A 25,531-nucleotide genomic window follows, 5' to 3' on the forward strand; every position below is an offset into this window, starting at 1 on the left:
TAAAATCAAAATTCAAAAGTACAGTAATGTAATTGCTCTAATAGTGGAAGTGAAATACTTGAATAAATGTACTTAGATCACAACTTATATGACAAAGTCTTCACACAAAATGAACATGATAAATTGCACAAAATTGCATCTGTGGGACTATTGTTTATATGCTCAAGATACTTTGTCCACACTTGGAAGAATTTAGGTAATTGAGATGGTTGAAACAAGATTAAAATTCATAAATAAAGTTAAATCATCAACATACACGATCATTTCATTTGATACAGCCTGTTATTCAAAGCAATGTGGAATAATAAATATATATTCAAAACAGTATTTACTGTATGTTAAAACTTGTAGAAGTGGCCCCGGCGAGCCAGTGCAGTGCATGAAATCAGCATTTTGTGTTGTGTTCTGCACTTTAATTAAAACATTGTGACTTTGTCCAACACATTTGTCTGCAGCCAGCCTTTCTCAGCTGAACCTGAACTGAACTCAATTTAAATTCACCTGTTACTTTTGTGATGCTGTCTGACCCGATTTGTTATTGCTCCTGAATGCTCTGAAAAGGAGACAGGAGGACATCTACACTGCATTTCGTACAAGCTGGAATTAAAACAAGGTACCTGATTTGAACACTATTGTACTATTGTACAAAATACTGAAGACAGAAAAAGATAATCTCAGGTGGTGCTCATTTCAGGAATTCATCTTATCCCATAAACAGAAGAGCTAAAAAATGTATGATGCATCAAAACATCAGTTTACAATAAATTTAAACATTAACTTGTCATATTTCTATTCTGTGTAACCTCTAAAAAACTGTTAGACATCTCTTTTTGGGGGAGAAAAAAAAAACAAAAAAAACCCAACAACTTTGCTCCTAGAGGATTTCCCTTTTTACGTCTGAGTGGAGAGAGGTCCAAAAACATTGGGAGAGAGCTCTCCCGCTGAACAGCTTTCTGGCATAATGCCTCCATCATACTCTCGGTTAGTGTTGCCCTTACTAAACATCTGCTGATGGGGAAGACTCAGTTTCCATTATGGCAATTTGTTTATTTAATGATCTAGGGGTCAAATCGACTACAGTGCCAAACTTCATCAATACAATATTGTACTGCAGCCTGGGACTGTGTTGTGATAGATTGTATGAGGGTGAACATCTGTTAGCCTGTGATTCTGTGCAAATGTTTACTCGGGCCTATTGCATTAATATCATACTTCATCTGTGTAGTTTGGTAGTTGATAGTATACGCTGGTTTGTATTGTTGAAAGATGTTGCAAATTCTTCTTTAAGTTGTTAAGGTCTTGTATGATATGGGTTCAGTGGGTTTAAACATGTTTTGTTTACAGGTGAGATAGAGGAAGCACCATGTAGAAGGCAGAGACCTTGATCAATAACTAAAGGAAGAACTCAACAGCTTGGACGATGCCAATACCTGAACATGCCAATATTCTGTAAAAGTGCCTGTTTACAGTGCTGCTATAATGAGGATTTAGAGGCAGAAAATACAGGACTTTCTTCTGTGACCTGCATGACTTTTTTTTCCATACAATTAATTTGAAATATATTAATTTACACATCTCAAAAAGAGAGAAAAGACAAGAATCACTGCAAAAATCACCTATAATTATTTTAATAGAGGCTTTTTGTGTGGGTCCCCTTGAAGAGTAAATGTCTGATCTCATAAAAAATATATATCTGGATCCAATTTTGCCATTTTTTTTAATGTCTTTACCCTGAAGAATGTATAATGTTACCATTCTGTGGGAACATCGAATTCACTTTACACACATACAGTAGTTGCACTAAATTTAAGACCCCTTGAAAATATTATCTTACAAATACGCTGATATTTTGCAAATTTCCTCAGTCCTGCTGCCCTTTGTTTTATCTTCATCCTTCATGATTTACATCCCAATTTGACTCACTCTGGCAGCTTCTGTGAAATTCTCTTCCAAGCAGTTTATCTTGTCACAGATGTTAAGTTATGTCCATGAAGCGTCTCGGGGTTCAGTTGAAGAGCTACTCATAACTTCTAGACTGAAAACAAACATGTTACTCAGCAGTACAAAGTGGGGAAAAAATATAGTTAGTTGCAACACTACTGTGTCTCCACCTCTGTCAAAAGGTTTATTTTCATTTGAATAAGAATATGACAACACATATTACTTTTCTCAGCCACAGTAAAGTAGCAGAAATGTGGCCTGCGTGCCAGGTATAATACCATAATTGATTGGTTCAATCCAGCCCGACACATTTCTGGAATGGCACATGGCTGTCCATCACACACATGACTCATGGCCAGCCAGTGAACATTTTTCTAGACAACACAAAAGAATCCTTGTGCTGTGTTGCAAGTCTCTTGATTGTAACTCCAGAACCATGCCCTGTGACATAAATCATTAATCTCTATGCATATGGTGTCGATTAATTTGTGTATGCAAATGGAATGCCGTGTCAGTTAAAATTATACTACGGGGATCAATGTTGAAAAGGCCTCCCAAGTTGTTTGACGTAAAGTGATAAATGAGATATGGATCAAAACTGTGGGAAAAAATCAGCTCAGTCGCGTTCTGCGATGGATTTTATTTTCACTGAAAGAACAAAAGATTAGGATTCCTGTTCAGTTCTTTTAAAATTAAAAATGACACAACTGATGTTTGCAAAAGGTTTTTTTTTAAAAATGTAAATGGCCACAGCTAAATCCAGGATAAAGTTGTGGTTTATAGAAATTAATGCCAAATCCTTTTAGGGAATTCGAATTAAATGTTAAAAGTAATATCCATCATCCTCCAGATAATCAATTCTACTTGTAACCTGTTTTCTAACACTGACTTGATTTCATAATGGACCAGAACATTTTATATGAACCATTTGGACACACAAAGTTAATACTAGAAAGCTGCAGTTCATACTCCAGGCCAGCTGTTATTGATTTGTCACTCTGTATTGTAGAAAAATGATAATCACTACAGGTCAACTGATAAAAATACTGATAGTTATTGTCTGATTGCTGATACTTTATGCTAATATCAGTCTTTTCTCATCCAAAAGTTACATTAACTATATTCAGTCCTATAGGATTTGATTTCCCTACATTGTTGCAACACAACCTCTGTTTTGAAAATAAAAATAATTCAGGTACTGTAAGGTATTACACTTATAGTAAAAGAGCTTTAAAAGACTTTTTCTTCAGGATGTGTTTGTTCTAAGAGAGAAACCACCATCATAATAGCAGCTGTCGATGTGACAAGCAGAAAGCTCGGCTCTGTACAGAATGCTTTGTAGTAGAGGAGCATCAATCATGTGCCATACAAAATTCCTACCATACTGTACAGTATTATGCTGGATAAAACACCCATGATTCATAGATTTGATAATATTTGATGAGTTTGTTACTGTTTGGTCCTCTGCCAAAACATTTTTTTAATGCTTCTAATACAGTACAATGCTTCTAATCATTCAGCCATTCACTCAGTCATTCATCTGCTCTTCAGTTTATTAATTCATTAAAGACGCAATCTAAATGTCCACCACCAATATGACAAACGATCGGAGCATGATATGACTGGTACTCTAACAGACTGACTAATAGACAACAGATAATAATATTCAGTCATATTCTTCATATATATCAATTTATCTTTAATCTTGACATCTGTACATACACAATCCTGGGGTGTATTGTGATATTGGGCTATACGAATAGAACTGACTTGACTTGACTGAAATCTAAGTTATGGGGTTCCTTGATCCTGGGAAACAGCTACAATCTCAAGACATGGTTAATTTAGCAGCAGCTCTGGGGCTTTTGATCATATCACATTATCTTCATCAGCAGATGGCGTTTACCCAGTTTTTGAGGAAGTTAAAATTTTCTTTTTTTCTTGTCCTGAGAACTTTAATGACTTAAATCTCTATTTGATGTTTATCACAAGCTCCAGAACAAATGGTGAGATTGTTTTCCTGTGATGTTTTTTAATGCTGTTAAAAGTTTGTTTGGATCACTAATATTTAAAACATAGCTAAGCTGACAAACAGGCCTCTACATTCAGTTACGAATATATACAAATAAATAAAGCAAAATTACTGATTGGTCTCTCTATTTTTCTCTCTCACTCAATCATGCACTCAATCACAGTCTAATTTGGACGTAAAACAAATATTACCCACCAAATTTCAACATTATATATAGGACTATATGGGTCTATATATAAAACCAAGCCTGAACACCAGAGAATTCACTATAATAAACACCAATAGAAGCCCTCTGCTCATAGCGCCTGAGCCTGAAGTGTAATACATCCATAATCTGCCGTCGGTTTCTGTTTTATGGTCTACAGCCCTCACTATTCGCGTCCATCTGCCGCTAAATACCACACAGACACTGCCATAAATAGTGAGGCTTTTTTTTTTTTTTTTTAACCCTGCCGTCACGTCAGCGTTTAGCAGCGGCTGTATGAGTGGAGGCGGGGAGCGGCTGTCCGTGGTGCTGATGATGAGACTGATGCTCTCCGGCTCTGTGCAGCCGCTACTGCGCATGTTGCATGACAGGTACACGCAAGCCTCCATCTTGGGCATCCCGAGCCGAGGCGAAAGGGCAGCAGCCATATACACACAGATTCCAAAATAACAACAAACCAAGCGCGGAAATAAAAAAAAAACCTGGCAATTTGCCGAGATGTAACTTTTTTTTTTTCTTTTGAAGCCCATTCAACAAATTACTTCTGTGAAAAGAGCGGAGAACAGAATGGAAAAGAAAGACAGCGACTGGTCTGGAAGGCTCTGTTAACGAGTATTTGCTCAGTCAGCTCTCATTAGGTCTAGTTTTCTGAGGAATTGACACATGACAAAGCCAAACGGTGAGTGGGATTGCGTGGCATGTTTTGTGTTTAATGACTCTGGCGTTATTTATGTTCCTAACGTGCTGTCATGTGAAGTGAAATCGCATGCTCTCGTTCATATGTACAGGCGTCTTCTTCCTGCATCCCACCCTGCCGTCATGGTGGTCGCTGTTTGCTGTGTTGTTCTCACTCCAGTACCGCTCATCTGATGCTCGGGCTCTGGGCAAGTGTCAGCCTGTGCTACTTACTTTCCTCCTGTTTTAGAAAGAGACCCAAGGCGACGTGCAGCCACAGGTTGTGAGAGTCCTGACAGCCTACACATTGTGGTTGTTTTGCGTTGGCTGCATATCAATATTTTGATGAGCATAGCACAGGCCTTTCCTCGTGGGTTAAGGCTTTTTACTGTTAGTCAAGGATACCAAACAGTCCATTAAATTGTGTTATATTATCTAGAATGAAATTCAAAGAAAATATAATCAATATAATGCTATTTACACTAAATTGCAAGTTTATTATATTACCATTAACATTAATATCACTAAAATATTCACTCAATTAATCAATAATAACCACTATTTTTCCCATAATGGTATATTAATACTCCAGAATGTAACATACAGTGGAAGCACAGCCCGAGGACGTCATGTGGGCAGAGCAGAATTGTTAATTGACCTTGGACCCATGGGGCAGACCATGTAAAGGCTGCTTGAGTCACTGTCAGCAACTGTATGACAAAGCCTCTGCAGTTTTAACATTGCCAGTAGTAAAATACAGCAAGGGCAATCTTCTTCAGTGGTGGCACAGAGTTGACTCAGTCAGTGCCAAGGTTAGTTTTTGGACTTTGCCTCAGCTGAACCCACATTTCTCTGAATGGTAGTTTGTTTAGTGTGGGTGTGTATGATGTCCTTGTTATCTTTTAGTGTCTATATAATAATAAATTGTATAATAAAATGTGTACATTTGAGACTGCGCACACACAGAGGTGGAAACTTGCTTGAGTGCTAATACAAGTCTATCAAAGTGTAACAAGTTGAAACAATTTTCTCCAACAAACCATGCTTTATTCCCCAGAGAAACAGGAAACAATCTCAGATGACACCCTAGTTAAGGTAAAAATGCAGAAAATTCTGGGGAATAAAGCATAGTGGAGAAGAGAGAGTTTTTATTGACCTTTTTTGTGAAAACTTTCAGTTCATCAGTACGTTTGCATACTGATACTTGTGCAGTTTAAAAAGGTTTTTTTTATTATTATAAGTGCTTCAAGCCCACAATAAAATTGTTCCCAGTCCCCCAAAGGATCACGAGATAAATCTTCAGTTGAGGAATGTTTTACAAGAGAGGAAATAAGAAGAAAAACATTTATGCTGCAGAAAATCTTCTTATGACTTTTCTCAAACATATTTTTTCTTGTGAAATATAACTCCGTTTCAGTCTGGCTTCAGGCCTAAACATAGCACTATTTCTTTATTTCTGCTTCCCCTATAGTAATTAACAATATAGTCTTAGCATTAGATAACAAAAAACATTGTGCTGCTCTATTTATTGAGTTAACTAAAGCTTTTGACACAGTTGACCACTCTCTGCTTTTACAACGACTTCCTTCTTTGGGTTTTGACAATGCTAGCTGCTTGTGGGTTCAGAATTATCTCTCTGATAGGTCGCAGTGTGTCAGGATAGGTAATATCCAGTCCTCTTTTCTCCTCATTGCACAGGGAGTTCTGTCCTTGGACTAGTCTCACTCACTATTTATATAAACAATATTACCTCTTCATTGTACAATTGCAACTTCCATCTTTACACAGATGACATGGTCCTTTATTCCTATGCAGATTGTATTCATACTGCTACTCAAAATCTACAGCTATCATTTAACCTACTTCAAAAACACCTTCATAATTTGAAACTGGTCCTAAACTGTGCAAAGACAAAATGGATGTTGTTTTTGAATGCAAGAAATATTGACTATGGCAGTTTTGAAATTCATTCTGTTAATAACACCATGATAGAGAGAGTGCAATACTATACATATCTAGGTATCTGGGTTGATGAAAAACTGACTTCATATAAGTTCATATTGATGTATTGTTATCAAAGTTGAGATTGAAATTCAGCTTTCTTTTTAGAAATAAATCTTGTTTCCCTTTATTCACAAGAAAAAAAAAAAAATTGTTGAAGCAGTTTTCCTCTCTGTATTGGATTACAGGGATGCTATTTATGGGCAGGCAGCCAGTTCCACTCTTAAACCTTTAGCATTAAGATTCCTCACTGGAGATAGTTATGGGACACACCCCTGTCTACTTTAAAAAACAAAACAAAACTGGCTTTCCTGCTCTGTTAATAAGGAGGGATCAGCATTTGTTCCAATTTATTTAGAAAGTTATTTTACAAAAACTCACCCCCTATCTCTCAGCCCTGCTTTCTTGGAGCGTTTGGTAGCCATTGTACCATTGCATTCTGCTACTGTGCCCCGCGTACTTGGAATATTCTTCAAAAAATCTTTGAGTTAACCTAATTAATACTGAGTTTTTTGATTGTAATTGTTATTGCTTCTAATCTTTTAATTGAACAACAATTAAAAGATTGTTTTATTTGTCTCATTGTCAATTCCTGCACTTACCTTTTAGCACAGTTAATTTAACCTTGTTTTTCATTGATGTAGCCATGTATTTTTCCTTTATTGCTACCTCCTAGCTTTCTTTTGTGATTTTAGTTGTGTCTGCTCTTATAGCATGTCTGTCAGCACCATTGTAAATCAGGATTCTCCCTCAATATATTTTCCGAGGATGTACATAAATAAAATGATGAAAATGATGGTTGAAGAGTTTAACCCCAATTGAAATTTTAAAAAATCTGTAAAGGTAATATGACTCTTTGGAATCTACTCATATCTTACAGAAACATGTAATCTGAGTCACATTTAATTGGGCATTGCTTTGCTATTAAGGGGTCACAAGCAAAAAGGTTTGGGAATCATTGTCATGTGCTGTATGTTCAAGCAGTGATCTTGTTGTATGCATTCTAGTTTTGGACCCCTTCTCTGCTTCTTCTTCTTCTGTTCCTTCTTATGAGGGAGACTAGAGCAGAAGGTCAGAGATAGGAGTTCTCATATAGAGAAATGCTGGAAGGAACATGACAATAGTTGGTCTAATAAGAAACGCTTTCCAAGAAATGTGTTTGGTTGCCAAGTTATACATTCATCATCGTTTCAGCGGGTGCCACCAGATCTGTGTGGGTCAACGTTGACATATGTTGGCTATTCTGTCCTCTAGAATGGGGACACCAACCAACCTCCTGTTTTGTAGGAATTTTTCCAAATCGATGAAATGATGTTGGCTTTGTTCAGGTGAGGCAAGGTGTTTGCATGGAGACAAAAGGCGCTGAACAACAGTGGAAGTGATTTCCGCCGGAGAATATGATGATCAATGTGTAGGCGGGGAGCAGACAGGGAGTTACTGGGCCAAGACAATGAGAAAGAGAGGGAGAGCGTCTCTGTCTAGACAATAAACTGCTTCAGTTAATATACAGTTGTGCTGGCAGGGCGAAGGATGAGACTGTTGGCTTTGCTGTTGGTCTCAGTGTCCCAATGCAATGAAAGGGCAATGCTGTTCTAGATGGGGAATGAATCACACAGGTACTATGGCTGCTAGCTGATTAATGACCCCTATCAAGGAATGCAAAAATGCACTGCCTGTTTGTAGAACTGTTCATTTATATACGTATAGTTGTGTTAGCTTTAGACCTGGATTTGAATTTTCTATCAGAAAGATTTATGGTAAACACATGGCACCATATTATCTCCTACATTTTAGTATTTGTGGCGTAAGAGGTGATTGAACACCACACCTGTCATACTGTAGATCAAATCAAATGATACAATTTATAAATATCATGATACACAAGTGCAGAAATAGCAAAGAGAATCTACAGCTGCATAAAGAAACAGTGTTATTAAGCCTTTTTTTCTGCTGGTTATAAACTGAAGAAGAGGGTATTTCATCTAAAATTTATTTCAGCCATCGTTTAGAGGTCACATTCACCTGACAAGTCTTGAATGACCATCGTTATTCAGGTGCATTACTCCACTGATTAGATTTATGCTTGAACTTGCTCTTCTTGATTAAACCATGTCAGATTGATTAATTTACATTTCAGACATTTACTGTATGTGACGCGAATCCAGAGCAAATGAGAATACATTGCATCAGGAATGCAAGGGCCAAAGTCACAGCGTTCAGGAAATAGATTAAGTACTACTCCCATGTCCCATGCACTTTTGCCTAGATTTGTTGAATGTGAAAAGAAAACAATTCAGTTTGGTTTGTTAAATTGCATGCCATTAAGCTTGAGTGATTTCTTATGGCGTCTTCTCTTTATTTAAACTGTTTATTTTTATCCTCCACAGGCTCAACTCACACCAGAATGGGCATTAAGAAACTCGCCGTCTTTCTCCTGGTTCTCTGTCTTTGTCTAGAGGGAGGATCTGCCAAAGAAAAAGGAACAAAGAAGGGGAAGAAGAAAGGGAAGCAGGTTTACTGTCCATCGTAAGTATGGAGTTAACATCACGCGGGCTGTCTTACAGTACAACATAACATACAGTATGCACTTTGTGTAGCATTTATTGCCAAGAGTTAGTGCAATAAAGACACAACATGATGATGTGATGAATTAATTTCACTTTACAGTGTCAGGGTGGCTCTCTGCTCAAAATATATATATATACTAGTTTTGCGTAAAAAGGCTACTCCAGCAGTGTAGCGTTCTTCTCTCATAAAGCTGTACTACTCACAAGAGATAGATTAAAGAAGGAATGGTCAAAATTGATGCTGCAGAGGGTGAGGCATCCTGACTACCATTCCCACAACGCAGCCAATAACATATTTTCATTCATCAGTGGCTGGGACCATGCATATATTAAACTCAATATCGTGTTCCAAGATGGTGCCCCATTCATTCCTGTGACAGTTGCTCAGTGGACGCATATGCAAAAATATTTTTCAGACTTCTGAGGTCCACGCAGCATCACGAGAGTCCTCTGTCCGAGCAGGTAGCGAGCATGTGTTACAGACTTCCTCTGGCTGTGCTGGCTGACTTCTTGCAGGCTCTGTGCACACATGCATGGCGTACAATAATTTAATGACACAGTTCTTCTAGACTTAATTGGACAGGTCAAATTTTGATCATACAAAGAGTAATAAGAGTTTTTCTGATTTTTAGAAAAATGTATAAACCTTTTTACAGCCAGTGTATGTCACATGATCCTGCAATACAGAGTGGTCACTACATCAAAATTGCCTCACAGCCCTGGGACCCTGGAAACTCAGATTTTCATTTATAAATTTGTAGTTTTCAAGCCCAAGCCGAGATAACCGTGATGCCATCACTGGGGTTATTTTCCTGCAGAGCCACAGAAGACATTATACAACTTTCTAATATAGTATTTCCAATACGTATTCAGTTAAAAGATAAACTAAAAAAACCTGTCTATTTGACACCTAATGGATCTAACTTCCCAGTACCATATTTTATCAGACCTTATCACTTGCTTTACTGCAAAGCCTCTACAATACAGTTCATTTGGACCAATGGACATTCCAGAAATGAAAAGCAAACACACCAAAAGCATGCTGTGTTCAAAACACTGAACACTTACAATGTAACATGTTAGAAATGCGACATCTTTCTTGTAGCAACACTGATGCTATCTTGGCCATTACCGAGCACTTCTTTGCTCACTCTTTGCCAGCTGGCTGCAGCTCTCTGATAGCGGATGCCACTGTAAAGAAGCGCGAGATAAATAAATAAGTTTTCAGGGAAGTTGTTGGATCACGGATAGACTAAAGAAATAAATAATTTACATTTCCCCGTAGCAGAATGAGCGTCAATATGTCCTGACATGCCTTTGGAGTGTCCATTAGCCCTCGGTATTGGAAAGCTGCACCCACTGCTTCCTTAAATGGTAACAAATGTCTTGACAATGAAACTTCTTGAAATGTGGGAGAAACTGTTTGATGTAGTCCCAGTATTGGCAAGTGTAAGCTGTATGACATATTTCGTGTTTAGTGCTGCAGATGCCTTTGTGGATCAAGGGAACCACTTGGTTCCAGTTTAGCTGTTGTGCTGGAGGTTGTCAGAATGGTCTGTTAAAAGAGAGAAAAAAAGGGGTTTAGTGGATGGGAATTATGTGTTTCACTTTGATCAGGGGAACCGCAGAACGTACACACACTGCACAGCATTCCTGTGGAGCACTTTAACTCGTCCTCAGTGCATGATAAGGTTTACATAATGATATGTAAAGTGCTTTAAGGAGGGGAAATTCTTTGGCAGGAGAATTCATTGCCACCCACAGGGAGGCTTTAAGTTTCTCCTTTCTCTCCTGCCAGATCCTGTTCTCCCCTTCCTTCTCTCTGTCCCATTGTTTTTTCATCAGTCAACCTCAGAAAACAAATGCTGTTTGACTGAACATCTTTGAAAGTCACCACTTTATATTATGGTGGTAATTTTCAGTCGACAGCTGTTTTTTGCTATTTTGCAGGATGGTTGAGGGGGAAAACTTCACTTTGGTTTCAAGAAAATGTAGAAATACTTTATGTCTTGACAAAATCAATTATACTCATACCCCCACAGAATGATTGACTACATTTTTTGAAATATTTTTCTCAGGCCAAGTAAAAATAAATCTGGAGAAAATAGGGTGAAATAATTTTTGTTGTCATTTGCAAACAACAAAATTCAAGTGCCATTTCCCTGTTAGTAGAGTGATTTACTTCACCTTACTTTACTAAAACTTCTAACTTATCCAATACTTTGATTTATGACCAAATAGCCTACATGCAAATCTAATTAAGCTTTAGCGGTACTTTGTGTTTAGTGCTAATTAGTAATTGTTAGCATGATGCCACGTTAATCTACGATGGTGAACTTAAATGATAAATAAACATTACCTGCTAATTACCTGCATGTTAGCATGGTCCCTGTGAACATGATAGCATACAGATGTCAGCATTTGCACTCTTAGCGATGCTTAATACATTTTTGCTGATATTTAGTCAAAAGGTTTTCCTAAAAAATCTTTTATGTAATTGTCCTTGAAGGTGGAAAGAAATGTCCTCTATCTGCATCCCTCCCTAGTTATGATCTGGAAACTTCTCAGAATAGCACCACATCATATCTTCACTCACATTGCCTGGGTGGTCCAAATCCTAAAAGCTAATTTAATCCCTAACTGGTAGCTCTCTCGAGTTATAGTTTAATCAAAGAGTATACAGTGTAGAAGTGGGAGTGCTGTGCATCTGCACATCTGTCAGGAATTTGACCTGTTAATGTAATCGTGCCTACAATTCCCTGTCTTCTTTGTTTGCAGACAGCTGTCATCTGAGGATCTGGCCCGAGTCCCTGCAAATTCAACCAGTAACATCTTGAACAGGTTACTGATCAGCTATGATCCCAGAATAAGGCCCAACTTCAAAGGCAAGCCTGTTTCTCTCTTCATCTGTCTCTGTCTATTTTTAATTTACATTTTTGCAGCAGTGGTGTCATGCTAATTACAGAAACGAATATACTGTGAATATGTACCTCCAGATTTCTCTGCAGAATCTGGTGCTGGAACAGGTATCTGCATAAATGGTGCTTGAGACATTAATAAAAATAAATTCCCTGGTATGCATACACCTGCATATATCACATACTATGACACGGTTACATTAAGCTGATGTTCTCGGGTTGACTGTCTTTTCTCAAAGACAGTTCAACATGTTATTGATTTGTGCTGACATGCTGTTATGGGGATGAAATCTGTGACTTAAGACAGCCTCAAATCTTAATAAAAGACAACATAAAAGGTGAATATTTATATTAGAATTTTTGGAGCAGGAAATTACATTTCATATTCCATTAACCTTATTACTTGAGATTAAGCATAAATATTGAAATACAGGCACAGAAAAGCAAATCTCTGCCTCTAACATCCGTCACTTCAATGCCCACCAAGTATCCATCTTTACAGTGTTTACAGTGTACTGTGAATGTCACACTGTAGGGAGTACCAGCCTCCAGTCTCACAGAAACTGCAATAAAAATAACAAAGAGGTGACTGGTTGCCTCCACGTCTGACTGATGGTCTTACCAGTCTTCAGGTGGATCCTCTGATAGTTTCCATCCTTTGGCACTTGGCAGCAGGAGAAGTATCTGGGACCTGGTGTTTGATGTGTTGTGAGCAGAATCAGTTCCCTGTCTGACTGCCTGTGACTGGTCCAGGGGCCAAACATCTGCTCTTGATTTCAGGGTGGGCTGAAATCTCCCCATCCATTAACATCCATGTCATGATCTCCCAAACTTCATCCTAAACCGTGCCTTGTGCATTACTTTACCCAGGCCTATAAAACAGTGAGCTGCTTTTATATGCCATGTAGAGAATTTTAATCTAACACCAAAAGTGAATATTAATTAGTTTGCTTGGTTTCATAGCTGCGTGGAAGATGTGAGCTATATGTGCCTCCATATTATGTTTATTAATTTTGCGAATTGCTTAATAGAATTTATCCTGTGAAACTCCTGAGCCTCTAAGGAAACACCTCAAAGGAAATCATTTATTCAAAGCAGGGTGAGCAGTCTGCATTCGTCAAGGATTTTATTAGTTTATGCAAAAGGAGAGAGAGATGCCAGTATATATGTTTACAGCATTAGCCTAGTGGAGGGATAGAATGCTCATGAGAGAGCATTTGTATTACTTTGCAATGTTGATAAAGTCTTTTACGAATCCTGATCAATAATGAAATCTATTTAATCACCAGGAACAATATGTATTGATGTAAAAATAAAGACTTACAGGGTTTTTCAAAACATATTGATACTGATTGTAAGCTATAAGCACACCGGTAAGTCAGTCTCATTGCACAGTGGACTCAATATTACAATTTCTTCTTCCCTCCTTTTAAATCCAGGAATTCCTGTGGAAGATAGAGTGAACATTTTCATCAACAGCTTTGGCTCGATCCAAGAAACAACTATGGTAAGAATTCACTTCAATTGCACCTTAGCCTGACAGTATTGATAATCAATATTTCTGCCAATCAGGAGCAGTGCTGAAAAGTGCTTTATCCTACAAGTTTTAGGAAGAATGCATGAGCATGTTTTCTAGACGGTATCAGATCATTTAGCAGTGAATCATTATGAAGACTGGGGGTTTTCATGCCTCATTTATCTGATGGCTTAATTGCTGATAAAGAAGTGCAGTTTGAATGCTAATGAACAGATTAAACTCAAGGACGGCACTGGGTCGACTCTCGATCACTTAGGAAACAATAAAGGGAACATTTCTGAAGGTTTCTAATAAGCTGTTTCTTACTGGTGTGTTTTATGTTAAAGCTGCTGGGAGGAGCCAATAAACATTAACAGTCTTTAAGTAAATATATTCAGTCATGTGACAAGGTAATTGTAATGAAGTGATCGACAGAATTCAGACATTCTCTTGTTTCTATCCCATGAACTCGCCTCATCTGCAGTTTTACAGGTTGTTATTTGGAGAGTTTTATAGTTTGAACCTTTAACCTCATTGAAAAAAATGATTGCGCAGTAAAGATTTGTCATCTCCCACAAATCATGCAGACACTTCTTTCTCCAATAAGTAACTATACATTTCATCAAGCTTAATCTTTTTACAAGACAACAGTTTGAAAATTTTCCATTTAATTAGTGTAATGAAAGCGCTAGGGACATTTTTTTTTATACTGTAATTTTCAGAGCACTACCAAAATGCATAACCCATTCAGATTTTTTTATTTTATTTCAAAAAGCAATTAGAGATACCAAAGAATCAACTTAATGTAATGATCATAACATGACACATTAATGACTATGTCTATTAATTACTATGGCCAATGAAATAAAATCAAATTGGCAAGTTGCAAAAGCTGTCATATTACTGTCTGCTAGCAGATTCCATTTCTTTTCAGCTGTGATTATACTGGCATGTTTTGGTCAGTGGAATTCATACCAGATAGAGAGGATTTAAAGTTGCTATGGTGAGCAGACACAACTCGCTCTTCAAAGCAACAGCTAAACAAATAATCATAATAACACACACAATACTGAAAGATTTTCCAAAATGCAACCAAAAATGTTGAGAGGTTCAGAAGGCAAACATGCATACTATGTAGCCTAGTTTCCTGCTTCCAACCGCAAGCATCACATTTTTAAGAAAAACTGTGACTACGGTTGTCATGGTGTTAACTATTGCCATGACAACGAAGGTTGCCTAACTTTAAAGACATAGTAACTTTAACCCACACCACGTTTGTAGTGATCATTTAAACCCAAACCACGATCTTTCCCTAACCCTCCTAACCAAGTGGTTTTTGTGCCTAAACCTAACCAGATCTTAACCACAGCATCGTTAAACCATAAAACTTCATTATTTTTACAGACAAATTATGTTGTGCTGCTGATTACCGCTAGTAGAGGTGCCATATTAGAAAACGCTCCTAACATACACGTATGTACTTTTCACGCCTAGGCGAGGTAAAACATGACACTGACACGGCGGGCTGGCGGTTGTATTACATGCTTCAGCATGATATCAGGTTGGTGTAGCATCTGAGGTACAATTCACTTTTTGAAGTTTGAACAATTTAAATTTTCATAGAATATACTGCTAACTGAAGTTAGCAGTATACTAGCAGAAGTTATATATGCTAACTTCTGCTAGCAGTATACTAGCAGAAGTTAGCATATACTGCTAACTGAAGTTAGCAGTATAGTTATAGTTATAGTTATAGTTATAGTTTGGCTAAAATTTTAGACTTGTTCTCCCACAGTCCTTTTGCAGGTTTGGACAGTGTCTCAGTCCAAAGCAGTGATTAATATCATACAATACTTCACCTCATGAGGAGCGACTCTGTCAACAAAGCCTTAGCTCACATATTCTGAAGTTTGAGCTGCATGAAAATCTACTCTTGAATAACTTTTTTTGGCTGTAGATCAGTAGAATTTGTTCTCTTATAAAATCCACCGGTGGAGGTGGAGATGCTCTCACAAGGATTAATTATTGACCGATTAGAACGGCATGGTGAAAGTAAAAAATCTTTCAAATTCAAAGAATATGGGGGTGGTTTTGGAGGGTTGGGTTGAGTTGGAACCGATTAAAACAAAAAAGAGGAAAAGAAGAGAAAAGAAGAAATGAATCAAAGGGAATGTAATGAAAGAGCAGGAAGAGGGGGAGACAGAATGACGGTTGAGGAAAAAGAAAAGAAAGCTGAGACAACAAGAAGAAAATAAGTGACAGGGGTGACAGAAAGTCAGCAAGTGGTTGAAGTTATAAGGATCCAGGGAGGAGGGAATATAGAGATAGAATAAGAGAAAGGGAGAAAGAGGGAGGTAAATACATGAAGTACAGGTTAAAGAGAGGGGGGAGATGAATAAGGAGACTGAAGATGAGAAAGATGAAGGAAGGTTTAAAAAACAAATGAAAAGGATACACGGAAAAAAGGTGAAGAGACAGAGGAGGAAGTATAACAGGACAAAGTTAGAGAAATTAGCAAAATCAGTGAAGAGTGCAGAAGATGGAAGAATAACGATGTAGTATGGAGAGATGAGGAACAAGTAAGAGCCGAGACAGAGACAGAAAAAGAGAGATGAGACACTCCCAGATGGCAACTTCTGTCTTCCCATCCCCCTGGACGCCCAGTGAAAGACAGGAAGAGAATGAAAGTTAGCGAATCAAGGAGGAGAAAGAAGAGACAGCTGGTCACCTCTCCCCCTCAATTTATCACTCTGTGGGGTATCTGATGTCAGGAAACCCTCTCTCATCATTTACACCTCCCCCGGCCAAACACCACCACGCATCCACTGTAGTTAACACATCTATTTTCACTTTAAGATTGTATTCATCAGGAGAGGATGACTAATTTGGTGTTGTGAGATGATACGAAAGGCATCCGTGTTTTCCTGTGCGAGATTTCCTTGTTGTGTTGAGTTAAATCTCTCTGGGATCGAATGCAGTACTGGCAGCTTGATAGTGAGCCAACAAGAAGATATATTTCCTTGTCTGGTTTTCAGAAAGGTGAAGGTGTGGGAATTGGCCTGTGTCTCTATCAGACAGAGAAGAGCCAGCAGTAGCTGTTCATGCTGTCGCTTGAGGACTAGTTGGAAGCTGGAGTCTGAAATTAGGTTGTATAGGAATGATGGCTTGCCTTCCAAAATTAGATATCAACAATTTGACCACTGCTCTCAGAAAAAAAATGTTTACTGGCATGGGAAATATAGCACATTCTGGTTTACAGCTGAATTTATAAACCATCGTAAGACCTCTGTGTATAAAACTGTGCAAGCAGAGTTTTTGAAATAGTTTGTGCTTTTCCATAATGAGTGAGTAAGAAAGCCTTTCATATGGTTTTCTGTCTCCCGGAGGTTGTGCATCAACATGTATAACAGCACATTACAAGGATTCATCATGCATTGCTAAGGTATCATCTTCTCTGCTTTTCTGCCAGGAAAATAATATGTGCATTTAAGTTGTTCTGTACAATGTATCTTGCATGTGTACAGGATGATATTTGGTTTATTATAACAAATGTAGTATATTGAACAATTGCACAATACTGAGCTTAGCTTTTTGAATTTCCATGAAAGGTAAAAATGGCCTTGAGAGTTCAAAGAATGCCTCAGGGTTCAGAATAGTTTTGATTGTACAAACAGCTGTAGAAGAGTTGATTTTGGCTTAGTGTGTGTGTTGTTTTGGTCCCGAGGCAGGGTTTTAGTGTGAAAAGTGTCTTACTGTCTAAACAGCAGGAAGGAAGAAGGACGGAAAGAGTTCCATTCTAATTGTTCACAGTATTACTGTGTATATAAAGAAATACACAGACAGTCCATTTGTGTGTCCACTGGTGTGCAGCCGCATGGTTTAGATGAAGATACCACAGTGCTGGAAAAAAGAAAATCACATAACCAATGTACTTTCATTGAGAACAGATGTTCTATATAACTACATTCAGGTCAGTTGGCTGTCTATAAGTATCAAACCTGGCAGTAGCTGAAATATTTTCCAGTTAGAATATATTTTGTCAGCAAACCAGCGGAAACTTAGTAAAATAAAAAGGGTATATGCCAGAATTGGCTCTGCTCACTCAGTCTAGTTGTAGCTAAAATATATGATAATAATAATGGTGACAAAAACACAAACTTTTTCTGTAAAAGAATAGTCAGTGAGCATGGGTCATTGAGTTTTTTTGTTATTATTTGTTATTTGGCATTTTGCCTCATTAGATCAGTTACAGTAGAAATCCTGACCGGAAACCAAAAGGGAGTGAAAGGTGACTTTTTAGTTAAAGTTGCCAAAGTTGGAAGTGCAGATCATGACAGAATAGACAGCTATAAAGTGATGAAGACAATTTCCTGAGAATCACACTTTGGAAAACCCCTCACAAATTTATTTTTGTGTCATTTACATGAGCCAGCAGTTGGCAAGACTCAACCACAGACATACTGTAACAGACATGTGTAACGGTCATGGAAGTAAAGCAGTCTGACTTGGGTCAGCAGATGTTACTGGAATTTATGCTTCTATATGTTTGGACACCTCATCGATTATTTCATATGAGTTTCTTTGCACTTGAAGACTGATTTACCAGACAATAGCTTCCACTCTCAATTGAGTTCAGAGAACTCCACTAATTTTACACACCAAAGTCGGTTTACAGGTCTTGTGGAGTACTACTGCATATGTTAAAAAAAGTTGTTTTGTAGCTCCAGAGAGAGCTGCATGAAGTCTGATTAATTGCTTGAAGTGCTGTCACTTGACGGTCGCTGGTTTGGGCTGAAGACTACCAGTTTGAAAATGAAAAAAATCGAGGGGTTTGGGGTTAGAAAGAAGTGAGCTTACCCGACGTTTGTAGACTGTTCCTCATATCCACTTAAGGCTTGTGGCTCGAGGCTACATTAGTTGCTACTCGTATAACACACCTCAATCTGTGGAGTTGATTGAATTGTGGGTAATGTAGGCACCAGGTTTTAATAATATCCGTGGTTCTGCTCTATCCTATTAAAAAAACTGTAAAAAACTGTCCATCGTGAATCACACAATGTTATAAGAGTGCAATGTGAAATCAGTAGAGTACTCTTTTAAACAGGAGCAATAACTAACACATATGATTACTCCAGTTCCATTATTTGCATTGTTATAGTTTAAGAGTACATCCTCTGTGTACATGATCTGTCTCTGATATCTGTGGTGATAGTTAGTAGTGGCGGTGGTGGTGGGGTCATGGTCCATCATGGGTCCTACTGCTGGTGTCACAAGAGGCTATGAAACCACTGGGTTCTCAGTATATGAAACAATAGAGCCATTTTAAATATTTAAAGACAAGTGCAGAACATTAAGCGAAAACACATTTAGCAGAGGCAAAATGAGGCTCTTGCATGAAAAACATAGAAAATAACAAAGGCAACCAATATAATAAAATCTGTGAATAATGAAGGGATGGAAGGTAGAAATTAACAGGAAAACACCACAAACACACTCACACATACAGCTGGTATTTTGGCGGCTTTATTTGACATGTCATCCATCTTCACTTTCAGCATTAATAGTCCCTCCTAACACCTGGTCCCAGAACAGCTTGAGGCACGCCATCAAAACAGGCACAAAAAAAAAATGTCTTAAGGCCTCAAAGACTCATACTTTCCCACTTTCCCACCAACCATAGTGTAGAAGTTTCACATATAAGCTCATTAATGAGGTATTTGCCATATCATATGTTGCTGTATTGATAACATTTGACCCTTGGACTGTGCAGTTCCCTGCATGTTGACTGTCTTAAATGTATTTGTCATGAGTGTTTTCAGCACAGCTGTAGAATTTCACTCAGCACATTGAAGTGGTCTGGATGTTTGCTTTGAGAAACTGAGTTTAGAAAATCTAAAAATGTGCGAAATGTTAACCTGTTAACAGGGTTGAACTTCCATATGTTGAAAAAAGTGAGTGAACTGTGTAGAAAACACATAGCAGAATGGTAAAGGTGTGAGCTAACAGTAAAACAAATGTTCACGTCAATACAATACAAAACATTTACCATGTTTGTGCTTGTCTGGTTTGAACCTAACAGGATTACAGAGTCAACATCTTCTTGCGACAGCGCTGGAATGACCCCAGGCTGAAGCTGCCACAGGACTTCAAGTCTGATTCTCTCACTGTTGATCCCAAGATGTTCAAATGTCTCTGGAAACCTGACCTGTTCTTTGCAAACGAAAAGAGTGCAAACTTTCACGACGTTACCCAGGAGAACATTCTCCTTTTCATCTTCCGTAATGGAGATGTCCTCATCAGTATGAGGTAATAATGTGTAATTCTCTTTTTCGATTGTCTTCTCTGACTGGTAATTTGCAGGTAATATTAAACTACATGCCATGCAAAGATATCACTTGTGTAAGAGATTGGAGGATAGACCTTTTTCCCAGCTTGTAGAATGTTTGCAATGTTTAAATATTGCAAAGTTAATCAAAGGGGACATTCCATGCTTTTTGTGATTTCCTGTTAAATTTGTATTGTTATGAGGTCAGATGTCTATGCTAAATATGGTCAAAGTTAAGTTATGTATGTAAAATACTCCCTGCAAGTCAAAAGCCCAAGATTCAGCCTGCTCTGAAGGCTTCGTTTACAAGTTACCTGTTCAGCCGTCAGTTCCATAGCCTTTGTTGCTAAGGTTGTTCCATGGGTTGTTCACCTTGTCCACTGGCATATTTTGGATTGGATTCAGGCTCAAACATGTACGAATGCATTTGAGAAGTTAATATTTCGATTGAAGAATGAGAAAAAGAAGCAAAATCCAACTACTTCTGTTTGTTTACTTAGCCTTTGGAAGTCTGACAAGGGGCAGCTTCCGATAGCTGACCAATCAGAATAGAGTGGGCTCAGCAACAGGGGGACCTTAAATGAGGAGTTTTTTTGAACTGTAAATCATGCGAAGTTATTCCAGTAGGGACCCAGAATATAAATATAGACCTGGAAATATTCATGATATGTCCCCTGTAAAAGTTTAATCAAATATTCCCCCCAAATAAGGTTGTTTCAGCAGTTATTTTATTGCTCCAGGAAAATGTAACCTCACTCTGAGAGTGTCTGATGTCTAATAAAAAAATAAGCAATAAACTGCAAAAATTGTTATAGAGAAACAATTGACTAATCAGAGTTTTTTAGGTGGGATCAGGAATGGGGATGTCATCATCCGACATACCTCATTACATTTATGATTCACACAGCTGTACAAGTTGTTTTAACTAGACTTACAGAAATAACAACTCTTTAATAAACATATTTCTTTGACATATTAAAAACATTAAGTTAACTGCTCCTGTCAACTGCTACCATAGCTTCCATGTCAACTGAGAATTATGTTGGTGGAATGGATACACCACTCGCTACTGATTGATTAGGGTAAAACAAAACTAAATAACCCCCATCTGAACAAATAATCATCAAACATGAAGATGATGTCAGGCTGAATGAATGAAGAGCCAAATTTGCAATGATTATTTTAATCCTGTTAGGAAGTTAGGGTAAGCTTTTTCCTTGTTTGCAATGATTCCCTTGTTTTTCTTTTTCTTATCGCAGAATATTATGAGACAGTCGATATGCATAGCATTTAAAAAAAGGAAAACCAAACAGTTTATATTTCAACAGGATTGTGCGAAGTTGGGGATACAACTGCACTGTTGTGTTAGGTGTCAGATATAATCCTTCTGATTTGTCTGTAATTTTGAGTGTATCATTGTTTATCCTGTGCACATTCAGTACAAGACAAACGGGCGTAATATTGTAAACTATGAAATGGCCAGATAATACTAGTGTCATGGAAAAAGCTTCCTGTGTGAGCATAAGTGGATATATGAGGGTAACAAAAAACAGTATATATATATATATATAAAAAAAGAAAACTGAATTCTTTTTCTTCCGCCTCCAGGTTGTCCATCACACTGTCTTGCCCACTGGACCTGACGTTGTTCCCTATGGACACACAGAGGTGTAAAATGCAACTTGAAAGCTGTGAGTTTGCCTGAAATAACATAACCTTACATCTGTTAACACATATTCTTGTTGGTATTTGGGAGATTCAGTATTTATGAGTTGGGAATATATTTGGTTTTTTTTTATATAAATGTGTTGTTTTGGCATAAATGGGAGCTTTTTGTTTGTGTTTAGGAGCCAGTTTCACTTAGAGAAGTGGAATAAATCATCATATTTTATCGTCGTGAAAGTCTGACAACTAATTGAGCTTGACTGTGGTTATTGCATCTTGTTTACAAAGCAGTTAAGACCAAATAAGCAGAATAACTTCAAGCAGTTTCCCTCCAATGCCAAACCCAACAGCTGAGACATATAGCTTTCTGCATGTCTTTATGCATTTACATTATATTTTTGTGCTCTGAATGTATGTTTATTTGTATTATGGACATATATTGTATGTGTATGCATTCATTTTAGCATTCATAATTGTGGTTTAAACACTGCATATGTGTATTTGTGTAACTTTTGTTCATCCAGTTGGCTACACCACAGATGACCTGCAGTTCATGTGGCAGACAGGAGACCCGGTGCAAATGGATGCCATCGCTCTGCCACAGTTTGATATCAGACAAGAAGATATTGATTATGGGAACTGCACCAAATACTATGCAGGAACAGGTATTGTTACAGTTAAAAATCTCAGACTTCAATTTTCTCAAAAAGCAAGTTAGAAAAATGCTTATTAGTAAGGAAAGTAGGGAAAAGTAAGGGTAAGGAAAGTAAGGAAAAAACAAAATGTTTTTTTATTCAGCTTTGATGTCAACCATGTCTAAAAAAAGTTTTGATTTCATTGATGTTCATCTTTGGGCTTTCTCTTCATCCATTTATTAATTATTCTCTCTGAATTTTTTTTTTCTCAGCTCAAAGCTATAGTATTCTCTTTAAATTTAGACACCAAAAGTATGTTTATGTTCCTCATTCTTCCCCTGATTATGATTAAAAAATATTTTCATATTTTCACTCTTTTAAGTTTCTTTTGTTTGTAATGAAAGCTTGGAAATTGCCCATCAGGTGATGATTGGGCACACTAATTTGATCATTATCTTGTCTGGTAATTATTGTGCATTGACTTCTAGAGGGACCTTCTCTTTGAGTTGTGTAGTGATGGATTGTTTTGCTGCTGGCTGCAGTCCTCATACTGGTGGTGTGATACGCTAAAAGTGTTATAAGTTCCCAGTAAGTGAAATCACACAAGGATGATAGGTCTTTTTGTTAAAGCAAGATTAGTTGGGTTCTGTTGATTGAAAGATTAAATCTTTCAGATCCTTGGCAGCAGCAAGCTTCAACTGAATAAGGTATATGACTATATTTTTTTCTGGCAAAGGCAGAAAGATTATATCAACGTCATCCTGCCTACAATACTGTAAAGATGGGCAGTGGATTTTTTTTGCAATGTGGAGATTCACAATCTTTTAACATGAAGAGAAGAGATGTGCATGTGATGCGTTACTCTCTGCTCCTGTCCAAATTAACTGATAACTGTTAGAACAAAAAAACAAAACCAAAAAAAATGCACTGAATGAACATCACTGATAGTGGAAACTGTGAATTATATATATTGACATTGACTGATGTGACCAACAACTTTCATTTGGGTTGCATCTTGGCCAATACCCAATCCACTCACTAAGGTTAGTATCTGTGCTGATAGCAACCCTCAGTAAGGCTGGTATGGGGTTGGATTTTACTCATGTTTAAGTAAAAAACATGAATACAAGAGGTAACACATGGAATAAAACCTTGACAAATTAAGTTTGGTTGTTCAAGTTGAAGTCAAACGTATGCACCTTTTCAACACTACTCTTTAGTTACTTCTCTAATGTCTTGTTCTTTGATTGTCCAGAGGCACATGTCACTTTTTGCAGTGTAAAATTTTTCCAAATTTTGTGTGGCTACATGGTAATTTCCAAGCTTTTTGGTGGACGTAGATGTACAACAACTCATAAAGACTTATGTACGATATGTCGCACTGTCTAACATATTTGGTGTTTTCCCAGGATGCTGACAAGACTAAAAATACTCGATTTTCCTATAATAAAATGAAGAAAAACTACAAATAAGGTCCTGGTACTGCACCAAACACATAATTGGACCAATGTGAATACAAAACAACACTCGCCATGAGATGGAAAATCTCTATCAGCCAACAGAGCTGGTATGACCTCAGTGCTCTCACACTTGGGAGGCACACTGCTGGCAATGAGTCAGCCTTTTAACAGGTTGCCATGGCAACCTGGCAAGACACAAAGATCACCTCTGTGTACGATTGGTTTGAGCCTGCTCTGCGACACAGGCAGCCCTTATATGCTGTGTAAAACTCACCCAGAGATCCCTGGGCTAGTTAAATATTACTGCAGCCCATCTACTCCACCATCCCATTGGACCTACCGACCAGCCTCAAAGGGCAGAAATACAACACTGCTGTAGGAGGTCTGAAGTGTATAGATGCTTATTCCATACTGGGTTAAGCCCAACTAATGGAGACCATACCTCCTACAGAGATGGATCGGTTAAAATTGATCATTTATGAGTAGAAATCTATGTGGTACTGTTAAGAAGAATAATCTGTCTCTCTGTTAAAAGACAGATCTGGTTCTTCTGCGTAGTTGGCGCATTTTCAATAGGATCAGTGCATTTTGGGATGCTGCCCTGAGTGCTCAAACAGGTCTCAGCTATAATAAAAGTAGCTGTTATGTTGTTAAAGTCCTTATGCCCATTGACCTTTTGCTTTCTCTATTACTAATGGTGCACACAGCTGTGCTTTGCTTTGTGCTTGGGAAACAGGAGGTCAATCAGATAGAAGACTTAACTTGGCTTCTGTCAATCCTTTCCACTAAATGCCTAATGTGGATTTAATAGACCAAGTCAGTATAGGGCCATTTCTTCCAACACTGTTGTGTTCCAATTCAGCAATTGGATCCACCTACTGTAAGTTCACATTTCTAGACTGAATAAGTCATAATGGGCCAAATGGATCAAGATGGTCTTAATGCACCATTAGTTTTGGACTCTACAAGGCTAGACTGTCACATCAGGGGAGGAGGTACCTGGCCTTAAGTTCCTATGGAGACCCACTCATGGGTTGTGTCTTAGAGGATCCAGCCACTGAATTGGGACACATCTACCTTGTGTATGATGCCAGTATTTTGTCCTGCCAGGCAAACTGTGTTTCTGAATGTAGTTATTTAACTATTTTTGACCATTGTCTCCTTTTTGATGCAGGGTACTACACTTGCGTAGAGGTTATCTTCACCCTAAGGCGACAGGTCGGCTTCTACATGATGGGCGTTTACGCCCCCACGCTGCTTATCGTAGTCCTTTCATGGCTGTCCTTCTGGATCAACCCTGATGCGAGTGCCGCCAGGGTCCCTTTGGGTAGGGTTTTATTTTGAGTCTATTGATTAATTCTGCCATCTTCCACTGACATTTACCAATACACGATCTGTAAATACCCCCTGTGCTGTTCAACCAGGTTGATTGCATGGTTGGATGTTATGTCAAAAATGTGAATGGGTGAGAGTCTGTTATTGAGGTAATTAGGCGTTAAAACTCCTACTGTGAAGGATTTAAGATTGTGGTAGAGCAAATAGAAACATGGATTTCTATTGTTTTAGGGATCACTGACATTATGGCCCCAAT

General features: G+C 37.9%; 1 protein-coding gene across 2 annotated transcripts in view; it reads left to right on the forward strand.

Annotated features, from left to right (window-relative positions):
* Positions 1 to 4,257: 4,257 nt before the first annotated feature.
* The window catches only part of glrbb (glycine receptor, beta b), a 28,575-nt gene continuing 7,301 nt past the window's right edge, over positions 4,258 to 25,531 (forward strand). For both annotated transcript variants that reach the window (XM_067599891.1, XM_067599892.1), the window contains exons 1-8: positions 4,258 to 4,857; positions 9,242 to 9,380; positions 12,200 to 12,306; positions 13,779 to 13,846; positions 19,935 to 20,161; positions 21,789 to 21,871; positions 22,370 to 22,510; positions 25,115 to 25,267. In XM_067599891.1, coding sequence (XP_067455992.1) covers positions 4,842 to 4,857; positions 9,242 to 9,380; positions 12,200 to 12,306; positions 13,779 to 13,846; positions 19,935 to 20,161; positions 21,789 to 21,871; positions 22,370 to 22,510; positions 25,115 to 25,267 — 934 coding nt within the window. In that variant the 5' untranslated portion in view covers positions 4,258 to 4,841. The remainder of the gene's footprint in view (positions 4,858 to 9,241; positions 9,381 to 12,199; positions 12,307 to 13,778; positions 13,847 to 19,934; positions 20,162 to 21,788; positions 21,872 to 22,369; positions 22,511 to 25,114; positions 25,268 to 25,531) is intronic.

Source organism: Thunnus thynnus, chromosome 9 (assembly GCF_963924715.1).
Source record: "Thunnus thynnus chromosome 9, fThuThy2.1, whole genome shotgun sequence".
Lineage (NCBI taxonomy): Eukaryota > Metazoa > Chordata > Actinopteri > Scombriformes > Scombridae > Thunnus > Thunnus thynnus.